The sequence below is a fragment of the Dendropsophus ebraccatus genome, chromosome 1 (assembly GCF_027789765.1).
Source record: "Dendropsophus ebraccatus isolate aDenEbr1 chromosome 1, aDenEbr1.pat, whole genome shotgun sequence".
Lineage (NCBI taxonomy): Eukaryota > Metazoa > Chordata > Amphibia > Anura > Hylidae > Dendropsophus > Dendropsophus ebraccatus.
This window is the reverse complement of record NC_091454.1, coordinates 117,540,493-117,563,324: the sequence shown is the minus strand read 5'-3', so window position 1 is coordinate 117,563,324 and position 22,832 is coordinate 117,540,493. Positions and strand designations below refer to the sequence as shown.

Genomic DNA, 22,832 nt, shown 5'->3' with positions numbered 1-22,832 from the left:
TATTCAGGCAGAAACACTGTGCATTGAAGCTTACTTATAAATTTCAACTTGAATCTAAACATGCTCATGAAAGGCCACAGGTCTGACACCACTTCTTTAGGGGAAAAGCCTTTGGCTGTTTTTAGACCTATATAGTTAAAGATATGTTGTTATGTTTTATTGCTCTCACCCCCTTTTGTCTATGATATCTTAGGCTGGGTTCACACTACGTATATTTCAGTCAGTATTGTGGTCCTCATATTGCAACCAAAACCAGGAGTGGATTTAAAACACAGAAAGGCTCTGTTCACACAATGTTGAAATTGAGTGGATGGCCGCCATTTAATGGCAAATATTTGCTGTTATTTTAAAACAACGGCTGTTGTATTGAAATAATGGCAGTTATTTACCGTTATATGGCGGCCATCCACTCAATTTCAACATTGTGTGAACAGAGCCTTTCTGTGTTTTTAATCCACTCCTGGTTTTGGTTGCAATATGAGGACCACAATACTGACTGAAATATACATAGTGTGAACCCGGCTTAGGCTATGTTCACACTGCGTATATGTCCGGCCGCATATTTTCGCGTCCGGACATATACGCGGTAAACTCCAGCCAGAGATTTACGCTACTTGTGGCCGGCTACGTATGGACCGCAAACTTACGCCCGTAGTCTACTTACGCTTCCCGAGCGCCCTACGTAGTGATCTGACAGCGGTCTTTTACTTGGAAAGCTTCGCCTAGCCCCGGACACCCCACAGAACCTTTTGGATTGGCACAAAAAGCTGCAAAAATGAAGAAATCACCACTACGTACGGGACCGCATGTAACGCTACGGGCGTAAGTTACGGCATTTTTGTCCTCAAACAATGGTCTGGTTCATTTTTTATGGCGCCGCGTGCGATCCGGGCGTAAGTTCGTATGTAGTGTGAACTGTGCAGCCGTACATCGTATACTTTCCATTATACGCAAACTACGTAAGTCTCCGGCCGCTTATTCACGGAACGCGTTACGGCCGGAAACTTATGTAGTGTGAACATAGCCTTAAACTGTGTGTTGTCAAAACACTATTGACATAGCTTTCCTATCAGTGTTAAATTTCTCCTGAACAATGAAGCCTAAACCTTTGAAGTGACACTAGACTGGAAATCTTTAGGATCCAAACAGTAGAAAAGACATTTTTTCAAGAGTTGAAAATGCTGCAGTACAATTTAACATCACACTAATCTGGGACATACAACTCAAAAAACACCCCCTAATTTATACTTACTTGTACAGTTTTGATGAAGACCTGATCCAAAGTAGCCAGGTACACAAAATTCACAGTTAGAACCATATGTGTTATTAGCACACTTCAGACACTCCCCTGTAACCTTATCACATGAGTCTGGATCTTTAACATCAATGTTGTTATTACACTGACATGGTGAACACTTTTCCCCCTCTTTGATGTTTCCAAAAAAACCATTAGGACATTCATCACAGTTCTTTCCTAAAAATTAACACAAGAAATGCAGTAGAACATTAAAATCTGGTATCTATCTATCTATCTATCTATCTATCTATATATATATATATATATATATATATATATATATATATATAATAAAAACCTGCAGCATTGCTCCTGCTTAACTCGGAATAAAACATTTTTTTTTTATTTCTTTGCTTTGTCTATCAATAACTTTAAAGGGGTTATCCTGGTAACAAAAACAATATTCTAAACAATCCCCCTTCCCAATACCATCCTATGTCTTATATACATGCATAAGCTATCTTGCACCCTTTCCCTGTTTTTTTTTTATTCTTATCCACTCCAGACATGTGAAATCCTCTACTCTGGTTTGCTGATGAAACACTGGACTCAAAAATTCTAACATGTAAAGGCCATATGCAAAACACAATAACTACCCATTAGTATCAACTCATAAACACATCTTACCCATGTTATTGCTGTCCAGGTGCCAACCCTGATGAGCATTTTGTGTGTTGACAGTGTTATCAAGGGGCCAGTGTTACATGCTTTTGATTATTAAAGCCGATCTGCATTTTCAGAGCCAAGATTAAGTCCTTTGCGTGGTCTGGGAGTTGTAGTGCAATTTTGTACTTGATTTACAATACAGTGTAGGCATATGTTTACCCATTATGAATATAATGTCTCCTTACATGAGACAAAGTGTGTCATCTTTTTCCTCTGAGTTACCATGTATATTCCTGTCCTGATATGTTGTACTGTGAATATCTCTTTTTTAGTGTAATGTGTTGAATTATGAATTTTTAATAATAAAGTGTTAGTATTTTAAAAGAAAATCATGCTCATATATTGTTTGGTATAATGTTTATAATTGAGTTTTTTTTTTCTGTGGTGATTAAATAGGTATATTGTACAGTATACATAATAACTTCTGAGAGTGTTGTATGGAATTATATTGCAATAGACCGTACCTTGGAACGTATTGGTGTTATCACATTAGAAAAGTGTTGTACGTCACAACCATAGAGGAAAAAAAACTAGTACAAATATGTTTGGTCTGGTTCACTGCTGTATACATTTTATTGGAAGGACAGAATAACATAGTCCATTAACTGCGGACCTGTAAACGCAGACTGCACTACGATTGTGCATTAGTTGTGCTCACGGACCACCACATAGTAAATAGCAATCCATGCCACAAATTTGGGTCTGCACAAGTACCTGTGTTTTTTTTTCTCCAGATCACGGCCTGTATACACATATGGATATGTGAACAGGACCATTGAAATCTATAAGCTCTATGGTCTGTCCACAATTGCATGTCCGCAACTGTGCACAGAACCACAGACATGTGAATAGGGCCTTATCCAAGCAGCTTCAGGAGCTACAGAGAAAGCACATATCAATATATAATATTGAATTTAATTGGAAATTACCTGTATAACCTTCGAGACAGTTACAGGCCACCTCCATTGTCTCATTGTCTTGTTGACAAGATTTTGCAAAATATTGCTTGCTTGTAGGAGAACCTGGACACATACATGGGCGACATGGTTGTCCCAATAAAGGATTACCATAATAATTATCTAGACACCTGTTGTGTAAAAAACAGAAATCATAACTCATAATGATAAATAAGTAGTGGTGATGAAGACAGTTAACACAGGGCCTGTTGTAAGTAACTATTTGATTGCTTACATCTCCAATGTTTGTCACTACTGGCAGGTGCCATCTGCAAATAACATTAGGTGGCAGGATTAAGGGAAGACACAGCCCCTCCACCGCCACCAATGACTGTGTTGGGAACTGCGGGGCTGCTGAAGCCCTGGTTCTAGCACAGATACATATTGCTAGAGTTAGTAAGGATGAATGTCAATCACTGCTTTCTCTGCTACAGTTGACAAGGCTGCAGCTCTACTGAAACAGACAGTACCCCCAAATGTAATGTATATTCTAATGCTTACATGCATAAGAACAGCAGCACTAGCAATATGTAACTGTGCTGGGAGCAGTGCTTGAGCAGCCCTGCAGTTCCCGCCACAGCCATTGGTGGCAGTAGAGGGCCCCTCACAAATGTAAATGGAACTCAATAGTGAAATGGCCATAAATACTGCTAATACTGTGTACCGATTGACATCAACACTTTACTTTTAAAGACATAAACTTAAACGGGAACACCGGATAAGTAAAACTTGTTTTCTATTAAAAGTACATTAATAGTAATATAGATGTGTCTATACAATGTATTACCGTATCTGTGTGGTTCTGCCACACTGGTAGCTGATAGAAATCCAGGAAGTGAAAAAAATGGCCTCTGTGCCAATTCACATTTTCCTGCTCCTTCTGCTATACCCCCTTAGGAGATAAATATTCCATGCCTCTGTCTCACACGGGAGGCTTGGCTGGATCCCCCGATCCCCTGAGTGATCCATTATCTCTGAATGGCCATTGGCAGGTGCAGCACTAATTTTACTTATTGTGATGGGTGGGGGACTGTGATGATCAGCTGAGGGAAAACATTGCATTCTGGGAACTTCTCAACCAGGAAGGACAGAAAAACAATACAGTACAACCCCCCTCCCCCAAACAAATGGATTTTCAAAACTGGGATAGACAGGTAAGTAATGCTATATGCTTCTGCAGAAGTTTCTATTTTTTAACCTCTACCTGGAGTTTCTGTTTAATTGTCACGCTCTTTACTTTACAAAAAATTTAGTATTTCAAACTTTTCAAAAAAATCTGTTTTTCCCATGAAGATTTTTGGCAACCATTTTTTCATGAAAATCTGCTGATTGTTTTTGTGGCTGTAAACAATGGGGGAGATTTATGAAAGGGTGTAAATATACACCTGGTGTAAACTGCCCACAGCAACCAATCACAGCTCAGCTTTCAGCTCTAGTAGAATAAAAGAGGAGCTGTGATTGGTTGCTGTGGACAGTTTATACCAGGTGTATATTTACACCCTTTCATAAATCTCCCCCAATGTGTTAAAATGGCCCTCTGCCGCTTGCTCTGCGCTGACAGAAAAATGTTAGATCAGAGTGTGAACATAACCAACTCACTAAGCTGATCTGATACCTGGGAGGATGATGGAGGAGGGAGGAGGGAGCAGGAGGGAGGGGGGAGGAGGAGGAGGAGGAGATACACTGAAGGGGCGGATAGAGAAGTAGGAACAAAACCAAGAGAAAGAGAGATCTGGAGGCCAAGAGAGTGGAAAGCAGGAGTCTGTGGTCTATGCTGTCAAACACTGCTAAGAGATTCACAAGAATCAGCAAAGAGTAGTTTCCTCATGACTTGTACTTTAGGAGATCGTTTGACATCTTGTGAGAGCAGTTTCAGTGGAGTAAAGGGACCGGTAGCCAGACTGTAGAGGGTCGATTAGACAGTTATCAGAGTGATGGCGGGTTAGGTGAGAATAAACCAAAGGTGAATGATTTTAAAAGTGGTTTGTAAAACAAAAAACATTAGTAAATTCTTAAGCTTCTAAAGCTATTAAAGCAGTAGATTTACTGTAAAAATGTAGTAGGAATTTAATAATCAGGAATGAACATGCTATGAGACCTTCACAATATGTACAATCTTTGCAATGACATGTTTCATACCGTTCACAATTTGTCCCATTTGTAAATCCCTTGCAGGTCTTACAAGCACCAGTAACTGGGTCACATGACTCTGAATTTCCATTGCATTGACAGGGTCGGCAGTTTGGAAATCCATAATATCCAGGCAAGCAGCTGTCACAGCGCTGTCCTTGTATGTCTCTACGGCAAGCACACTGACCAGTCACCTGATCACACAATGTGCTTATTGACCCTTTGCTATCACAGTTACATTCTATAAAGAGAAACAAAATAAAAAAAAATTTAAATCAAAGATAGTTTTTTTTCTGGTATAAATATTAAACAAAATGGAGGGAATTTATAAAGTTGTGTATGCAAAGGACTCTTTTTGCTCAAACATGTGCAACTGTTCTGTGCTATAATCACTTGTAGGCTATGTTCACACACCATCTTTTTTGCCTGTCTGATTACTGTCTTTTAGGACAGCCATCATTTAAAGTCCAAATGACTGGCATTATTCATAATGACATGTGTTACTTTTACAGGCACGGCTGTCATTATGAAATAACGAATTATGAATTATTTGGACACTGGGGGAGATTTATCAAAACTGGTGTAAAGTTCAATTGTCTTAGTTGCCCCTAGCAACCAATCAGATCCCACTTTTCATTCCTCACAGATTGTTTGGAAAATGACAGGTGGAATCGCATTGGTTGTTAGTGGCAACCGAGCCAATTCTACTTTATTCCAGTTTGATAAATCTCCCCCAGTGTGTGAACATAGCCTGGATGGTGAAGACAGAAAAAAGACAGAAAAAAGGTGAATGACTTCAATCAGAGAAGTCCCCCATGAGTCACTGGATGTAACTGTACTGTATTCACCTGTATGGTCTGCAAAGTAGATGTGAATAACTGGTATCTACCACCATATTGTCAGTGTATGGTGTAATATTGGTCTGTGTATTTTGAATTTTATTTAGTCACTATGAGGTGGTAATATGTGGTCATGGTGTTGTGGTGTTTAGAGATGAGCGAATCACTCATCTAAATGAAGTGAAGCGTTTCGTTTGATCAGCGATCCGCTCATCAAGTCGGCTTTCTGTCAGTGCTGCTCTGCTCTCTGCCACTCCTCCCAGGATGCACGGAAAAGCTGGATTTAATCCTGGGAAATTTCCCAGGATTAGATCCAGCTTTCCCCCGCCACCCAGGGTGGAGCAGCAGGGAGTGAAGCAGCGCTGACAGCCAGCAGACTTGATGAGCGGAGTGCTGATCAAACAAAATGCTTTGCATGATTTAGATGAGCGATTCACTCAACTCTAGTGGTATTATATGTATGATGCATAGTAGTATTGGTAATTTTGGTCTTTGTACAGTATAATAGCTGTGACTATAGTATATGCATTAAATCTAGTAAATGACATGTGATCATGTTTTTAATGCATACATTTCATAATAAGTTGTTATAATATTTAATAATTTGTGGTTGAAATTATAGCTCTAAGGGTAGACAGATTTTCCAAAGCAATTATTGACGCCAAAGCCTGGAACAGACTGTAAATTGAGTACAGGTCATAACGGAAAGACTGAGATTTCTCCTCTTTTCAAATCTATTTCTGGCTTTGTTTTCACCAACTGCAACCAAGAATCTGTATATATGAACACACCATTAATTTACCATTGACTAGAGGCAAGAATTATTCCTGTCCTTGATTCTTAACAAGAATGTGTTCCCAGACACCACACCTCAGAATATCCATTGGTTTCATACCTAGGCAACCACTGGGGCCAAAGCCATAACTGCCCACAGCACACCTGTCACAGCAGCTTCCAACAACATTAAGTTTACATTGACATTTTCCACCAATCTTACTGCAGATAGTACTTAAAGAACCGTCTGGATTACATGTGCATTCTGTAAGAGATACATACAAATTAAGAACAAAAATAAACCAATACAAGCACAAAACAGTTATTACATTGCATAACCTACATTAAAGGAGCAGCAAACCTAGAAATAAATGATAAAAGTGAAGAAGAAACTAAACGTACAAGTACCTACAATGCCCTATGTACAGCAACTGTCCAAATGAATGAATTTATCCATATTCACAAAAACTATCAACATCTGATCTGATTGCAATGGAAAAAAAAAGTAAAAGATACAGCTTACCCTGTTGTTTGAAGTCCCACAGTTGATCCCTGAGGAGGCTGCATGAACTCCTAGGGCAATGGCCAGCAGGAGATAGCTACTATACAAGGTGGTGGAGCCGGCACTCCTGGACATCAGCAGTTAAAATATGAGTTTTATTCATGTATTAAAAACTAAGGTGCTTCATGGCCAGACCTACATGTTTCACACGGCTGCACTTAAAGGACAAGTGCCATGAAAAACTTTTTCCCAGTAATTGAAGCACATTACAAAGTTATATAACTCTGTAATGTGCTTCAATCATCTATCTGCCTCCCATCCCTGTCTTTTCCCCCCTCCACCCCCCACCAGGAAGTGTCCTAACTCACACAGACCTAATGACTGTCGTCACCGTCACCAGGCAGCTCCTTCTTGTGAGGATGAGTCATCAGCAGGAGGGCTGGTCTAGGTCCTGTTACACCAGCCTCCCCCTCCTTGTCAGGTGACTCAGCTTGCTCAGCTCCGATTGTCACTTGCTTTTCTTTCCTAGTGACATGACTCATTCACTCACTGAGTCCACAGCAGCAGGAGAGAGAGTATGAGGGGAGGGGGGGCTGCCTATGTGCCGGAGTCAGTCGGAGGGAAGATAAGCATGACATGTGACAAGTGATGGCTTGCAGTTGTTCAGCCAATGAGAGCTGAGCAAGCTGAGTCACCTGACAAGGCAGGGGAGGGGGGAGGCTAGTGTAACAGGAGAAGGAGCTGAGAGAAGAGCTTGGTGACGGTGACAGTCATTAGGTCTGTGTGAGTTAGGACACTTCCTGGTGGGGGGTGGAGGGGGAAAAGACAGGGAAGGGAGGCAGATAGATGATAGAGTTATATAACTTTGTAATGTGCTTCAATTACTGGGAAAAAGTTTTTCATGGCACTTGTCCTTTAATCATGGTCTCACCATGATTAAGTGCAGCCACGTGAAACGTGTAGGTATTGTCATGAAGCGCCTTAGTTTTTAATACAAAAATTCACGTTTTAACTGCTGACATCCAGGAGTGCCAGCTCCACCACCTTGTATCGTAGTTACCTAAAATCTGATCTACCCCAAATGCTGGGCACATAACTAATAATAATACTTTTTATTTATAAAGTGCCAACAGATTCCGCAGCACTTTACAATTCTGGGGATACATACATAGACAAAAATCAGACATTACAGACATACAAATGTAATTATCAAGCCATAAATGAGGAATGAGGACCCTGTTTGCAAGATCTTACAGAGGAGAAGGAAGGGGCTGAAGCCAAAAGGCAGAGGGGCAAAGTGCTTCATTGTTACTCTGGTCCACACATCTTTATAAATAGGGCAGTGCAGGTAAGGGGGAGTGAACCAGTCACCATCCAATGTCTACCAGCTACAGGTCTACAGGTCTATATGCCTAAGTGCTTGGTGTGTGTGTGTGTTTGGAGGGGGGGGGGCAAATTAGAGAACCTGATAGGCCTGCTTGAAAAGATGAATTTTGAGGGTACATTTGAATCTTTCGGTATTGGTATTGGAGGTGAGTCTGACATTACTACAGCACTTATTGTTTCACCCTTAAAGCAACTCTGTACCCACAATGTGCCCCCCCCCCCCCCAAACCGCTTGTATGTACCTTTTGGATATCTGCTTTTAATCCAAGATATGTCCTGGGGTTCATTTGGCAGGTGATGCAGTTATTGTCCTAAAAAAGTACTTTTAAACTTAGGATTGCCACACCCCTCCATCCCTCCTTCCCGCCCTCTTTATCATTAGGAATGCCCCTAGAACAATTTCTGCTATTCATCACCTGTGTGAACACTGCACATGAGCTGGATTATTTAGGCACCTGTGCAATGTTCATACAAGTGATGAATAGGAAAAATCCTAATGATGAGGAGAGTGGGGAGGAGGGACGGAGAGGCAGTGCAGGCCTAGGACTTGGGTACTCTAGGCCACACCAATTTGACACAGGGCTGTAAGTTTACAAGTTGTTTTTTAGGACAATAACTGCATCACCTGACGAACGGACCCCAGGTGGATTACAAGCAGCTATTTGACGGTACAAGCAGTTTGTGGGGGGAAAGATTGTGGGTACAGAGTCGCTTTAACAATTTTTGTGTTTTGTACTGCATCATTTCCTATTTAATGCTTTTTAATCCTGTATGTTTTTAATGTTTGGTGATGTGAAATGAATAAAGTATAAATTTTTCAATATTTGTTGTAGTTATGTGTCTAGCATTTGGGGTACATCCGATTTTGGCCATCTTTGTGCATAAAGAACGCACATGATCCAAATGGATTATCCAGGTTTAGAAAAAAACATGGCCACTTTCTAGAGACAGCAACACTCTTGTTCTCAGTTTGGGTGTGGTTTTGCAGCTCTTCTCCATTAAATGTTGAATTGAATGGTGCTAGATTGGGAAAAGGTGTGGTGCTGATTTTTTGAGAAAGTAGCAGTGTTTTTTTCTAATTTTGGATAATCCCATTAAATAATTTTTACGAAATCCTGTAGGAATCACATCAGTTAAGGTGCCTATACGTTTCAATAACTCATCTCTCCAAACACTTGAACGTTTAGTATGGCAAAACGTTCATGTGTTCCCTATGGGGAGGGGTAAGCAAGACTGCTCTGGTGCCAGCTTTTTGCCCCTAGAACAAAAGCCTTGGAGTTTACAATACAGTCATTCTTGGCAGCATCTTGCCCCTATGCTGCTGACCGTGAGGCTATGTTCACACAACGTCACAAATAGAGAAAAGGCGGCCGCTTTTGCTATTTAAAAAAAATGTCCATTATTGCCGCAATTTACTGACTGGCAATGCATTGAAGTCAATGCAAAGATGGACGTCCAAAGCACACAATGTAGTGAATAACGGACGTTTTCACCGCGGTTGTCAAAATAATGATCATGACAATTATTTTCGGACGTCTTTTGCAAACAGCAGACATTTTTTAATAAATTAAGCCGCACCCAAAGGCCAATTAGTAACACAAACTAGAATAATGTACCAACAGCCGTCAGGGCACTGAGGGAAGGCCAGACAGCTAAATGACGTCCGTTATTTTAGACGTCCGTTATTTTAGACAAACAGAGCTGAAAAAACATTGTGTGAACATAGCCTGAGTGTGTAAAATACGTTCTATAACTTTATGAAAGAAATGTAAAAACAAATATCTATCTATGTAATATGATGATCCACGGTACTTTGTCACATGTTGATTTGGAATAAATTGCAACTTTTTTCACTTATCTGGAGTGCCGGGATGATCGTATTTCCCAACTACAGAGGTTCTGGTCATGACGTTTGCTGGCACAAGTACGCTGGGACTTGTGCTACCCTATTCTTCTATCTAGCTTTGCTTTGCACCTCTGTGCGTAGTGTTGGAGATCCTTACTATCATCTTAGGTTTTTAGCAAACTTTATACAATTTGGTATTTATTGCTTCAACAACTTTGTGGTGTGATATGAGACAAGTAAAAGCATCAGACTCATTGTAAAATAAACATCCAACCTCATTCAATGTACCTTGTTTTACATCCTATTTAATTTAGTTTGTAGTACACACAATAATCTTGAAATGGTCTGCCCTTGGGGGTCAGTATGGTATTGGAATGCACTTTTTAGTGGAATGTTGAAAGGTTCTTTGCCTTTCAGGTGAAGATGATGGAATACTAGACAAAACAGAGCTATTCTCATACACAAAGGGGGAAGATTATCAAGCAGTCTTAGAGGAAGAATGTTCTTTGTTGTCTGTAACAACCAACCAGAGCTCAGCTTTCAAATATTCATCCCTGGTAAAATGAAAGCCGAGCAATTTTTTATCCGCAACAATGATTATACACATATTACTAAATATAGAGCCTTGTCATGTATACGTTTTGTCATAGCACTTACAGTATATGCATATACAAAGCTAGGTAGAAAAACACTTACTTAGAGCTCCATTGTGTATACGAGCAGACATACTAAAAATAAGCCTCTCGCACACATCTGGTAGAATTTGTGTTCCAATATCTGAAGCGATCTCTATGCAGTTATAATAATCATACTCTTCTAATTCTTCTTCGGTACACAGATTGCTTACAGAAGCAATCTGGGGAATCAATCCAAGCTGCAAGGTGTGATGGTAGATTAAAAAAACTAAATAATTAAATAATTTTATATATATATATATATATATATATATATATATATACATAGATAGAGAGAGAGAGAGATCTCTAAAGCTTTATATGTGAGATTATTCTCATTTGAACTTTGACATAAGATTACGGTTTACCTTTAATATCTTTCCACTCACATCTTTTACAAAGCACAAAGACTAGTGGAATGCAAACATGACAGAACTTGTAGAGGGCAACATGTACAAATGACTTTCTTGCTACAATGCATTCACTGTCATGCTTTCTTTTAGTTCCACACAAATACTTAGTAAACTTTGGAAAGGATCACAGCTAAACTTTTTACTATTCCATATGATAAATACACTGATCATCAATAACATTACAACTTTAGACTATGTTTTCATCATGTTCTTTATTAGCAAACGTCTATTTAAACAAAACGGCCAGCTTCCTCTGATATGTTTTGAAAGTGGGAACATGGCCTTAATGTTGTGTAGGTCCCCTTTGTGCCAGCACAAATCTAACCAGCTGGTAGCTTCCTAGTGGGCACAGAAAACTGAGGATAATGGTGTGTCTCTTACCTTCATTCTCTGCGCCATTCATATGCTGTTTACTCTGAAATCCACTGCCCAAGCCGTTAGGAGCACTGGGTACGAGCACAGTTCTGTCCCGTCCCATTGATAATCATAAGAAGGGGCAGGCCCTTGGAGGTCATAGCCCCCCATGTGGCAATCCACCTCTGTTTATGATTATCAATGGAGGGGGGCGGGCCGGGTCAGTGCTCGGGGGGCGTTAGCCCCTTCCCTTGTGCTCCTAACAGCTTATCGGGCAGAGGATTTCAGAATAAACAACAGGGGAACTGATCATTCCCCTTTAACCCTTTGATGAACAGTGTTCACGCTGTAGTAAGACTGACATATTATATATGTTCCTCAAGTCAATACGATTACAATGATAGGTAACTTAAAGTGTCACTGTCGTTAAATTTTTTTGCAGAAATCAATAGTCCAGGCGATTTTAAGAAACTTTGTAATTGGGTTTATTAGCCAAATCTGCCATTATCTGCATGTAAAAAGCCTTTTCCCAGGTCCCCCCCTCCTCTCCTTTCTGCTGTCCACTCCTCAGAATCAGGAAATCTCAACTGTTTTTTCATCTCTTTCATCAGTCAGATCCTGTCTGGTCTATGAAGAGGGGAGGGGGAGGGGGAAGGAGTGAGATTAGCAGCAGCAGAGAGCCCAGAACAAAGGATTGCTCAATTGGGGAGCTATTCAGAGCCCTAATTAGTGGTCAGATAGCTCCATGGTGCCTGTCAGAAGAGAGAGCCTGAGATGTGAATGTAAATTAACTCTTTGTTGTCCGGGTTTTTGCTGCCTTTACTTTCTCTTTCCATAGGAAAACCATGAAGACAAGGGTGAGAGCTTCAAACTGCTTTTTCATGATAAAAATGCATTTTTCGGCTAATAAACCCAATTACAAAGTTTCTTAAAATCGCCTGGACTATTGATTTCTGCAATAAAAATTTTAACGACAGTGACACTTTAAATTTTAACCCTTTAAGGACATGGCCCATTTTCGTTTTTACGTTTTCGGTTTTTCCTCCTTGTGTTTAAAAGGTCATAGCACTTGCATTTTTCCACCTAGAAACCCACATGACCCCTTATTTTTTGCTTCACTAATTGTACTTTGCAATTACAGGCTGAATTTTTGCATAAAGTACACTGCGAAACCAGAAAAAAATTCAAAGTGTGGTGAAATTGAAAAAAAAAACGCATTTCTTTTATTTGGGGGAAATGTGTTTTTACGCCATTCGCCCTGTGGTAAAACTGACTTGTTATGCATGTTCCTCAAGTCGTTACGAATAAAACGATATATAACATGTATAACTTATATTGTATCTGATGGCCTGTAAAAAATTCAAACCGTTGTTAACCAATATACGTGCCTTAAAATCGCTCCATTCCCAGGCTTATAGCACTTTTATCCTTTGGTCTATGGGGCTGTGCGAGGTGTCATTTTTTGCGCCATGATGTGATCTTTCTATCGGTACCTTGATTGCGCATATACGACTTTTTGATCGCTTTATATTACATTTTTTCTGGATTTGATGCGACCAAAAATGCGCAATTTTGCACTTTGGGATTTTTTTGCGCTGACGCCGTTTACCGTACGAGATCAGGAATGTGATTAATTAATAGTTCGGGCGATTACGCACGCGGCGATAGCAAACATGTTTATTTATTTATTTGTTTACTTTTATTTAAAACCTGGGAAAAGGGGGGTGATTCAGACTTTTATTAGGGGAGGGGGCTTTTTACTATAAACAACACTTTTTTTTTTTTTTTTACACATATACTAGAAGCCCCCCTGGGGGACTTCTAGTATATACACTGTGATCTCTCATTGAGATCTCTGCAGCATAGATATGCTGCAGAGATCCATGAGATCGGCACTCGTTTGCTTTCGGCTGCTGCAGCCGAAAACGAACGAGTGCCGAGCCGAGGACGGCGCCATCTTGGACGCGTCCCCGGCCGGCATCAGTAACGGAGATCGCTCCTCCGGGACAAGGTCCCGGAGGAGCGATCTCCCCCACTAGACACCAGGGAAACGTTGCCTCCGGTAATCGGAGGCAGCTGCCAACTTTGACAGCTGCCTCCGATTAGCTAATTAGCGGGCACGGCGATCAGACCGTGCCCGCTAATAGCAGCGGTCCCGGGCTACTCGCGGCACCCGGGATCGCGGCACTTCAAAGCGGGGCCACCGCGCGGCCCCGCTTTGAAGTGCAAGTGAGGACATATGACGTAGGGGTACGTCATATGTCCTTAAGAGGTTAAATTAACCCTTTAAGGACAGAGCAAATTTAGATTTTTGCGTTTTCGGTTTTTCCTCCTTGTGCATAAAAGGCCATAGCACTTGCATTTTTTCACCTAGAGACCCAGGTGACCCAATGACAGGCTGAATTTTTGCATAAAGTACACTGCGAAACCAGAAAAAAATTCAAAGTGTGGTGAAATTGAAAAAAAAAAACGCATTTTGTTTATTTGGGGGAAACGTGTTTTTACGCCATTCGCCCTGGGGTAAAACTGACTTGTTATATATGTTCCTCAAGTCGTTACGATTAAAACGATATGTAACATGTATACCTTATATTGTATCTGATGGCCTGTAAAAAATTTAAACCATTGTCAACAAATATACGACACTTAAAACCGCTCCATTCCCAGGCTTATAGCGCTTTTATCCTTTGGTCTATGGGGCTGTGTCAGGTGTCATTTTTTGCGCCATGATGTGTTCTTTCTATCGGTACCTTGATTGCGCATATACGACTTTTTGATCGCTTTTTATTACAATTTTTCTGGATTTGATGCGACCAAAAATGCGCAATTTTGCACTTTGGGATTTTTTTGCGCTGACGCCATTTACCGTGCGAGATCAGGAATGTGATTAATTAATAGTTCGGGCGATTACGCACGCGGCGATACCAAACATGTTTATTTATTTATTTACTTTTATTTATAACCTGGGAAAAGGGGGGTGATTCAGACTTTTATTAGGGGAGGGGGCTTTTTACTAATAATGACATTTTTTTTTTAACTTTTACACTTATACTAGAAGCCCCCCTGGGGGACTTCTAGTATAAGTGCTTTGATCTCTCATTGAGATCTCTGCAGCATAGATATGCTGCAGAGATCCATGAGATAGGCACTCGTTTACTTCCGGCTGCTGCAGCCGGAAGTAAACAAGTGCCGAGACGGGGACGGCGCCATCTTGGAGCGGTCCCCGTCCGGCTTCATTTACGGAGATCGCTCCTCCGGGATAACATCCCGGAGGAGCGATCTCCCCACTAGACACCAGGGATGACGCTGCGTCCGGTAAGCGGATGCAGCTGTCATGTTTGACAGCTGCATCTGATTACTGTATTAGCGGGCACGGCGATCGGACCGTGCCCGCTAATACCTACGGTCCCGGGCTACACGCGGCACCCGGGACCGGCGCGGTTCAGAGCGGGGCCGCCGCGCGGCCCCGCTCTGAACTCCCTTACCGGCATCAGGGCGTAAATTTACGCCCGATGTCGTTAAGGGGTTAAAACCTTTTTTTTTTTTTAAAAAACTAAATGTTCTTAAAATTGCTCTATTACTATTAATATAGAGATGTTGACCTTTGGTCTATGAGGCTCTGTGAGAAGTCACTTTTTGCTACATGATTTGTACTTTCTATCGGTATCTTGCTTGCGTATATACAAATTTTTACAATTTTTCTGGATTTGATGTGAACAATTATCAGCAATTTTACACCCACCAAGATGGGAGTAAAAAGCCATTCAACTGCAGCTGTTTAGCCGAGAACTGCGTGGTTCAGAGAGGCCTCATGGAGTGACCCTCCTCTGAACTCTCTTACCCGCCCCATATATAGGTACATTCTGGGTCATCAAGGGGACCCTGTAATTCCTCTAAAGTTATTCTGTGGTATCTGGCATCAAGACACCAGCAGCACAACCTTCAAGCTGTGTAAGTACTGGCAGCCTTGTACATTTTTATGTTCATATGGCTTCATGACTGGTACATTATGTCTATGTTCACACTCAGTAAAAGAAAAGAAAAATACAACAGTAAAATAAGTATAAAACATGGTTGTATTTTGAATTTAATAATGTGCTACGTTAAAGAGGTATTCCAGAAAAAAATTACTTTTTCCCTACCCACAGGATAGGAGAAAAGTAGAAGATCGTGGGAGGTCAGATCTCTTTACCCGCTGGCGATCTCTGTATCTGGCTCCACCAGCTCTATTATGAATAGAGCCTCGGGTACGGTGCATGGGCAGTGAATATATTTATTCCTACGGAATAAATATATTCAGGCAGGACCTTATATGGAGATCGTCGTGGGGGAACAGAGGTCAGACTTTGTCTCCTACTTTTCCCCTATCCTGTGGATAGGGGAATAGTTGTTTTTTCCTGGAATACCCCTTTAAAATCTGCAGAAAAACTGCCTTCTGTGCACACATTGTAAAGACAGATAGTTTTTTTTTCATTGTGTGCACAGACTGACATTTTACCATAGACTTCAAGTGTATCTGTCATGATGCCCCATGCCGGATCAGCGGTAAGTTCCTCCGTTAAACTGGAAGTTCTGGTCTCCTTGGATACCAACACGCTATAAGACTATAATGTGCAGTCCCCCATTGGATCCAATGGGGTCGCACACATTATGGTCTCATTGTGTATTGATATCCAAAGAGACCCAAAATTCTGGTTTAACAGGAGAATTTGCCACTGATCCGGCATGGGGCCGGCATGACAGAAACACTTTCAGGCTATGTTCACACACAGTATTTCTATCAGTCTTTTGGTCAGTATTTTTTCAACCCAAATCAAGATAGCACACAGTTTCTGTGTTTTCAACCCACTCCTGGTTTTGGTTAAAAAAAGACTGATATATATACTGTATATATAACATTTTCTTGTTATATACATATTCATGTGTAAAGTTACTTACCGAATCAACTAGAATATACAATTTGCTATTAGTGTTTGTGTGTGAAGTCTGAGAAAAATAGACATCTATTTGATATTCTGTATCAGGGTCCAGGCAAACAGATGAGTTCAGAAGAGATAATCTATAGAGAAAATTATGATCATTAGATACATGACATTCTGTCACCTCTGTTTAATAGATGCCAAGTTTTTATACCCATACAGTGTCTGTAGTATTAAAACACATTGGGAGACATTTATCAAGGGGTTTGCGCCTAATTTTTGGTAAATAATTGCATTTTTCACCCATTTTTGGTCTAAGTTCTATTTATGAACCAGTATTCGACAGGTGAATATTTTTAGATGCAACTTTTTAAAATCTGCTTGTTTTAAGTATTCACCCAAAAGTTCGCATAATCCAGGATTAGCGCCCAATTTATCATTTGCGACTTTTTAAAAAGTCACATAAACAGGCGCAATACCGTCGCAGAACCAGGTGAATAAAACTGCGCCATTCTTTCATAGTTGCGCCTTTTTTGCGCCTTTTTATTTAGATGCATTTACTATGGCAATGCTACATGTTAATGAATCAGTCACAAGATATTAGAACAAAATTCACACCAATCCCCATTAGAATAGTTGCACTTATTAGACTCCTTAGTAAATGTTCTTACTTATGACTATTCAGGAGAAAACTTGTAATAACAGGTCAGTTTGTGCTCTCTTGTCCTGTAAATACCTGTGTAACAAAATATCTAATGTGTGAGAAGACCAGATGAAAGACGAAGCTTATTATTCAGCTGTACTAACTCATTTATCAAAACTGTCTCAGGCCACATTCGCATAGCTTAAAAAATAAATAATGTTAACTTCTTAATAACAAGTGATACCCCTTTATACAGTGGTCATTAAGAATATAGAAAAACTAATCTCAAATCTTAATAAAATATAATTTAAACCCCCATTTAACAACCCCCCCCCCCCCATTTTCAAGGAAATCTAATCTCTATGTCTATTTGGGCATTAAAAAAATGAAAGCTGTCATACTTACCTCACCCACTTCCCCACCACTATTGCTGTAAAATCTTCTGGTCCCAACTATAGTCCAATGATGTTTCATACCTTGCTCAGCCGATCACACAGCCAGGACAGTGTATGTAGTAGCAAAACATCATCAGAAGGAGAAAGCAGAGGTCCACAGTGGGGGAACAGTAGTGATGAGCAAACATCCCAATGTTCGGTTCGGATCCCGAACACGAACACAAAAAAAAAATATTGTGATTGGTTGGTGTTCTCTGAACATTTACGAACAATTAACGAGTGTACAGTAGAAGCATACGTTTTGCTCTACGCACATGAATACAGATTATCCAGTGCAAAGCATTAATTACACAGTTGTATACGTTTCGCTCTAGAGTTACACACATGTGTACAGATGATCAGGTGCAAAGCGTAAATTACACATTGCGTACGTTTCAGTTTAGAGTTACACACATGCGTACAGATAATCAGGTGCAAAGCACAAATTGTGTTGTTCCATACAAGATAAACGTTCGCAAGTTCGAAACTATTCGGATCATCCAACAAATTGTTTGTGATCTGTGAACACGAGCAATTAGCGTTATGTTTGTATGAACATTTATGAACATGTTTACTCATCACTAAGGAGCAGGGACGGTAAGTATGCTGGGTTTTATTCATTTAATGCATGTAGAGGCATGAAGTTAACTATTACATTACCTTAATGCCCATAACACACCCTTGAAAATGGTAAGATGGCTAAAATTTATTTTCACTTTCTCACTATCTCTGACATTTTGCTGACCCCCCTAATACAGTAATTCCAGTCTCTACCATGTTAATAAATTATAATGATAACTTTTTTCTATGTAAGAAAGTGTCCACATTGAAAGGCTTTGCATTTTGTACTTTACCTAGACGTAGCAGGCAGACTTATTATATATCCTTCTGGCTGTGGTGTCCTATTCTTGCAGTATTCACTTGCTACCCCATGTGGTAGGTTAACTATGATTCTAGCAGTCCAGTCTTCCAATGACTAATAATACACATAAAGTAATGATCAATAGTAAGATTAAGTAAAAGAGATAACAAAGATAAATATTATCTGTCTATCTATCTATCTATCTATCTATCTATCTATCTATCTATCTATCTGTAGTTGTATATTTGAAGATTCCACAGTCACAATGAAGAAACTAACATGCTACCTCTGGCTCATATCGAATGGCGATTATGAAGTCCATAGAGTAGGGAATGTTGTCCACAGTAAACCTCAGTCCAGCTCCATTTAGTACTCGTGCAAATCCAGGGCCTGTCCAAGTGATAGGCTTTCCAGGACTTGGCTGCCGCAATACCAGTTCCACAACACCTTCTTTGCCATATGGAACAATTTCCTGGATGCAAATATATCAGGAAAAATTGTATTTTCTGGGGAGCAAAAGATATCTCCACATACAACAGCATAGGAAGCAACCATTACCTGGGCCTGTCGTCTGCCTCGTATGCTTCTTTTATTCATACTTTTCAGTATTATTCTGTCGTTCTCAAAGCGGAAATCTATTCCTTGTTTGAGGAAGTATTCCTTGCATTTTGGCATGGGAGTTGGATTAACCTGGAGGGAAATTTATTGGCAATTTGAGCTTAAAGTGACTCTGTACCCACAGTCTGCCCCCCGCAAACTGCTTGTACCTTGGGATAGCTGCTGTGTGAACACTGCACATGAGCTGGATCGTTAAGGCACCTGTGCAGTATTCAGGTGAGGAACAGGAAAAATCCTGCCCGGGGGCATTCCTAGTGATGAGGGGGGCGGGAGAGGCGTTGCAACCCTAGGGCGGACACACACTGTAGGCCAGGCCAATTTTACACAGGGATGCAAGTTTAAAAAATGTTTTTTAGGATTAAAAGCAGCTATCTGACGGTACAAGCGGTTTTGGGGGGGGGGGAGGTCAGATTGTAGGTACAGTGTCACTTTAAAGGAAAACTATCAGCCGGTATGAAGATTCTAACCAGCTGATTTCTCTCGCCCAGGGAGCTGAAGATGAAGGTACGTTTCTTACCCTCATGCTCGGCATTGTTTTCTAATTTTCTAATTAGCATAACAGTTTTACTCCTAATAGCAAAAAAAGCGCACGAGGGTAAGAAACTTACCTTCATCTTCAGCGCCCTGTGTGAAATAGAGAGATATCAGCTGGTTAGAATCTTCTATCTGAACAAGTACATTTAAACTTTTATGACAACCATGCACCAGTAAGTTTCAAGACGTAAAATATTTAGGGGTTTATAAAATACATATCATGTTTTGTGTTGACTATAAACATGTTTGCATTTCATAGGGAGCCAAGCACTGCCAAAACACCCATTGAGCTATACATATACACTATACACTATACATATAGTGTAATGAGGCAGACAGCACTGTTTCCAAACATGTAACTGTCATGACAGCCAACTCAATCAGTGACTATGGTGTAGTTTTTTTTATTAGAGGCAGGAGGAGGCCACGCCTGCGTATGACTAATAAATCTCCACCCATATTTATAGTTTGATGGGCATTTTGGTAGTCATTGGTTTCCTTTAAGAAACTTTATTATTTCAGACATTTTAGGCTATGTTCACACGGCTGTTGTTTTTACATAGTGTGAACATTGAAGCCTTGAAGTGTCACTGTTGTTAATTTTTTTTTTTTGCAGAAATCAAAAGTACAGGCGATTTTAATAAACTTTGTAATTTGGTTTATTAGCCGAAAAATGAATTTTTATCATGAAAAAGCAGTTTGAAGCTCTCCCCCCTGTCTTTATGGTTTCCCTATGGAGAGAGGGAAACAAGGCACCAAAACAGGACAACAAAGAGTTAATTTACAGCAACATCACAGGCTCTCTCCTCTGACAGTCACCACTGACCTCTCTGACCTCTGAATAGCACTCTGAATAGCTCCCCTGCTGTGTTATCCATCTCGCTCCTTCCTCCTCCCCCCTCCCCTCTCCATAGCTCAGACAGGATCTGACTGATAAAAAAAAACTGTCGAGATTTCCTGATTCTGAGCAGTGGATGACAGAAAGGAGAGGAGGTGGGACCTGGGAATAGGCTTTTTAAATGCAGGTAATGGCATATTTGCCTAATAAACCCAATTACAAAGTTTCTTAAAATCGCCTGGACTACTGATTTCTGCAAAAAAAAAATTTTTAACAACAGTGATACTTTAAGATCATTTAATAGATTAATGAGGTTTAATGTACTTTAAAATAACTTCAAAAAGTTATATCATTTGCAGTGTAACCTTTTTTTTTTTTAACTAATGCTTGGAAGGTTACTGTATATACTGGTTATGACTCACTATAGTTGCAGATCCAGAGAGTGCTTGGGCTTTCTCTGCCTCATAGATGTAATAATCTAGTGGTACAATATAATATCCATTTGCAGGCTCATTACACTGAAGTCCTACAATGTTAGGAAGACAGTCACACTGACCGGTGCTTTGAGAACATCTGTAAGCATGGAGGAAATGAAAAAATAAAACATTAAAAAGGTAAACTAAAGTAAAATAACAGCTGTATTATTTCTTGATGTAGAAACAAAGAAACCAATATCCATTTTGACACATCAAACTATTTTACCAATGGAAGGGGGCTTATTTGTTAATGTAATTGTGTCAGGTATTAGAGAACATAGCACACAGTAGTTTACAAAATACAGTGTTACATGAAAATATTATACTTTGAAAATATCATATTTTGCATGAAATGTCTGCAATATAATAAAGGAAATATTTAGCAAAACATTGCCTTGTAAAACTTTTTACTATATTTATATGCTTACTATAATATATCCTTTTTTTCATGTATTTTAAAATTTTACTTTTATGATCATTTATTGCCTTTTTCCATGTTAGAGCTGTGTCATATACTTACACACTCGTATGTGCACCTCCGATATCACAGTTGCATGCTGAACAAGGGTACAAGCTGTTTCCAAGTCCCCAGTAGCCTGGCTAAAACATAACAAAATTAAGAATGGAAATCTATTTATATACACACACATACACAATACACACACACATACACAACACACACACACACACACACACACTTGAAAATACATTGTATTTCATTGCTGGAATGAAATGTAGCCTTTGATGACTTTTCATGTTAGGCCTTTGTAGTAAATGAACCAATTTCTGGTTTTGTCATTAGCAACTTCCATGTTTTATTTTTTTCTTTTTGGAAATGAATCTAACCTGCTGATAGCTCCCTATTGCGCACAGAGTGCTGATATGCTGGAATAGGGGACAAGTAAGAATAAATCTGACAAACCCTTTAAGATACTGGGACAGGCACAGGGAAATGGAATAAGCTAAAATTTGTGTTAGGCATCTTATTGGGTGACCTAAGAGTTTAAAAAGGAAAGTTTATTCAGAAAATGTTATAGCATATCAAAATATTAACCTCTTAAAGGCGTTGTCCGGGATATTTTAATAAACTAGCATTGCATTGACCTCTGTGGATGTTGCATATTCTACATACACTTCTATTTTTTATTTGGAGCGCTTACTGTTTTCTCAGGCTCAGTCACATGACCACTCTGCCTGTGTTTTCTTTGCTTCCTGTGATGACACATTCCCTTTCTTTTCCTCTTCCTGTCAGTGAGGGAACAGTGAGTCATCAGGTGGGCGGGGTTTTGCCTCCACATTTCTTTAGCCCCACCCCTAACATCTAACTAACATCTGAGCCCAGAAGAAACTGCAGCAGTAAGGACAGCATGACAGACTACAATCTCGGTATAGCACTGCAGCATAGGTTGAAGCTATAAACAGTAAATAAAAGAACTATGGGGGTGATATTTCAAACCTTGTGCAGAGGAGCAGGGAAGCAGTCACCCATAGCAACCAGTCAGATTCTAGGGTTCAATTTTTAAAAATGAAAGAAGCGATCTGATTTGTTGCTATGGGTAACTGCTCCCCTGCTCAGGCTGTGATACATCTCCCACTATAGTGTTATTATTGTACTGGAAAAATGTACAGTGTGAGGGCAGAGCTGCTGCTGTGTGTAATATGGAGAGGAGA

At 40.0% G+C, this 22,832-nt stretch overlaps 1 protein-coding gene across 1 annotated transcript in view; it reads right to left on the bottom strand.

Moving 5' to 3' along the window:
- The window catches only part of LAMB4 (laminin subunit beta 4), a 94,305-nt gene that overhangs the window by 39,415 nt on the left and 32,058 nt on the right, over window positions 1-22,832 (bottom strand). Inside the window, exons 13-23 of the mRNA XM_069957688.1 lie at window positions 21,682-21,761; window positions 21,108-21,258; window positions 19,254-19,385; window positions 18,982-19,167; window positions 18,688-18,809; window positions 16,776-16,896; window positions 11,093-11,270; window positions 6,784-6,927; window positions 5,059-5,290; window positions 2,893-3,050; window positions 1,253-1,474 (exon numbers count right to left, since the gene is read on the bottom strand). Of these exons, the coding sequence (XP_069813789.1) occupies window positions 1,253-1,474; window positions 2,893-3,050; window positions 5,059-5,290; window positions 6,784-6,927; window positions 11,093-11,270; window positions 16,776-16,896; window positions 18,688-18,809; window positions 18,982-19,167; window positions 19,254-19,385; window positions 21,108-21,258; window positions 21,682-21,761 (1,726 nt within the window). The remainder of the gene's footprint in view (window positions 1-1,252; window positions 1,475-2,892; window positions 3,051-5,058; window positions 5,291-6,783; window positions 6,928-11,092; window positions 11,271-16,775; window positions 16,897-18,687; window positions 18,810-18,981; window positions 19,168-19,253; window positions 19,386-21,107; window positions 21,259-21,681; window positions 21,762-22,832) is intronic.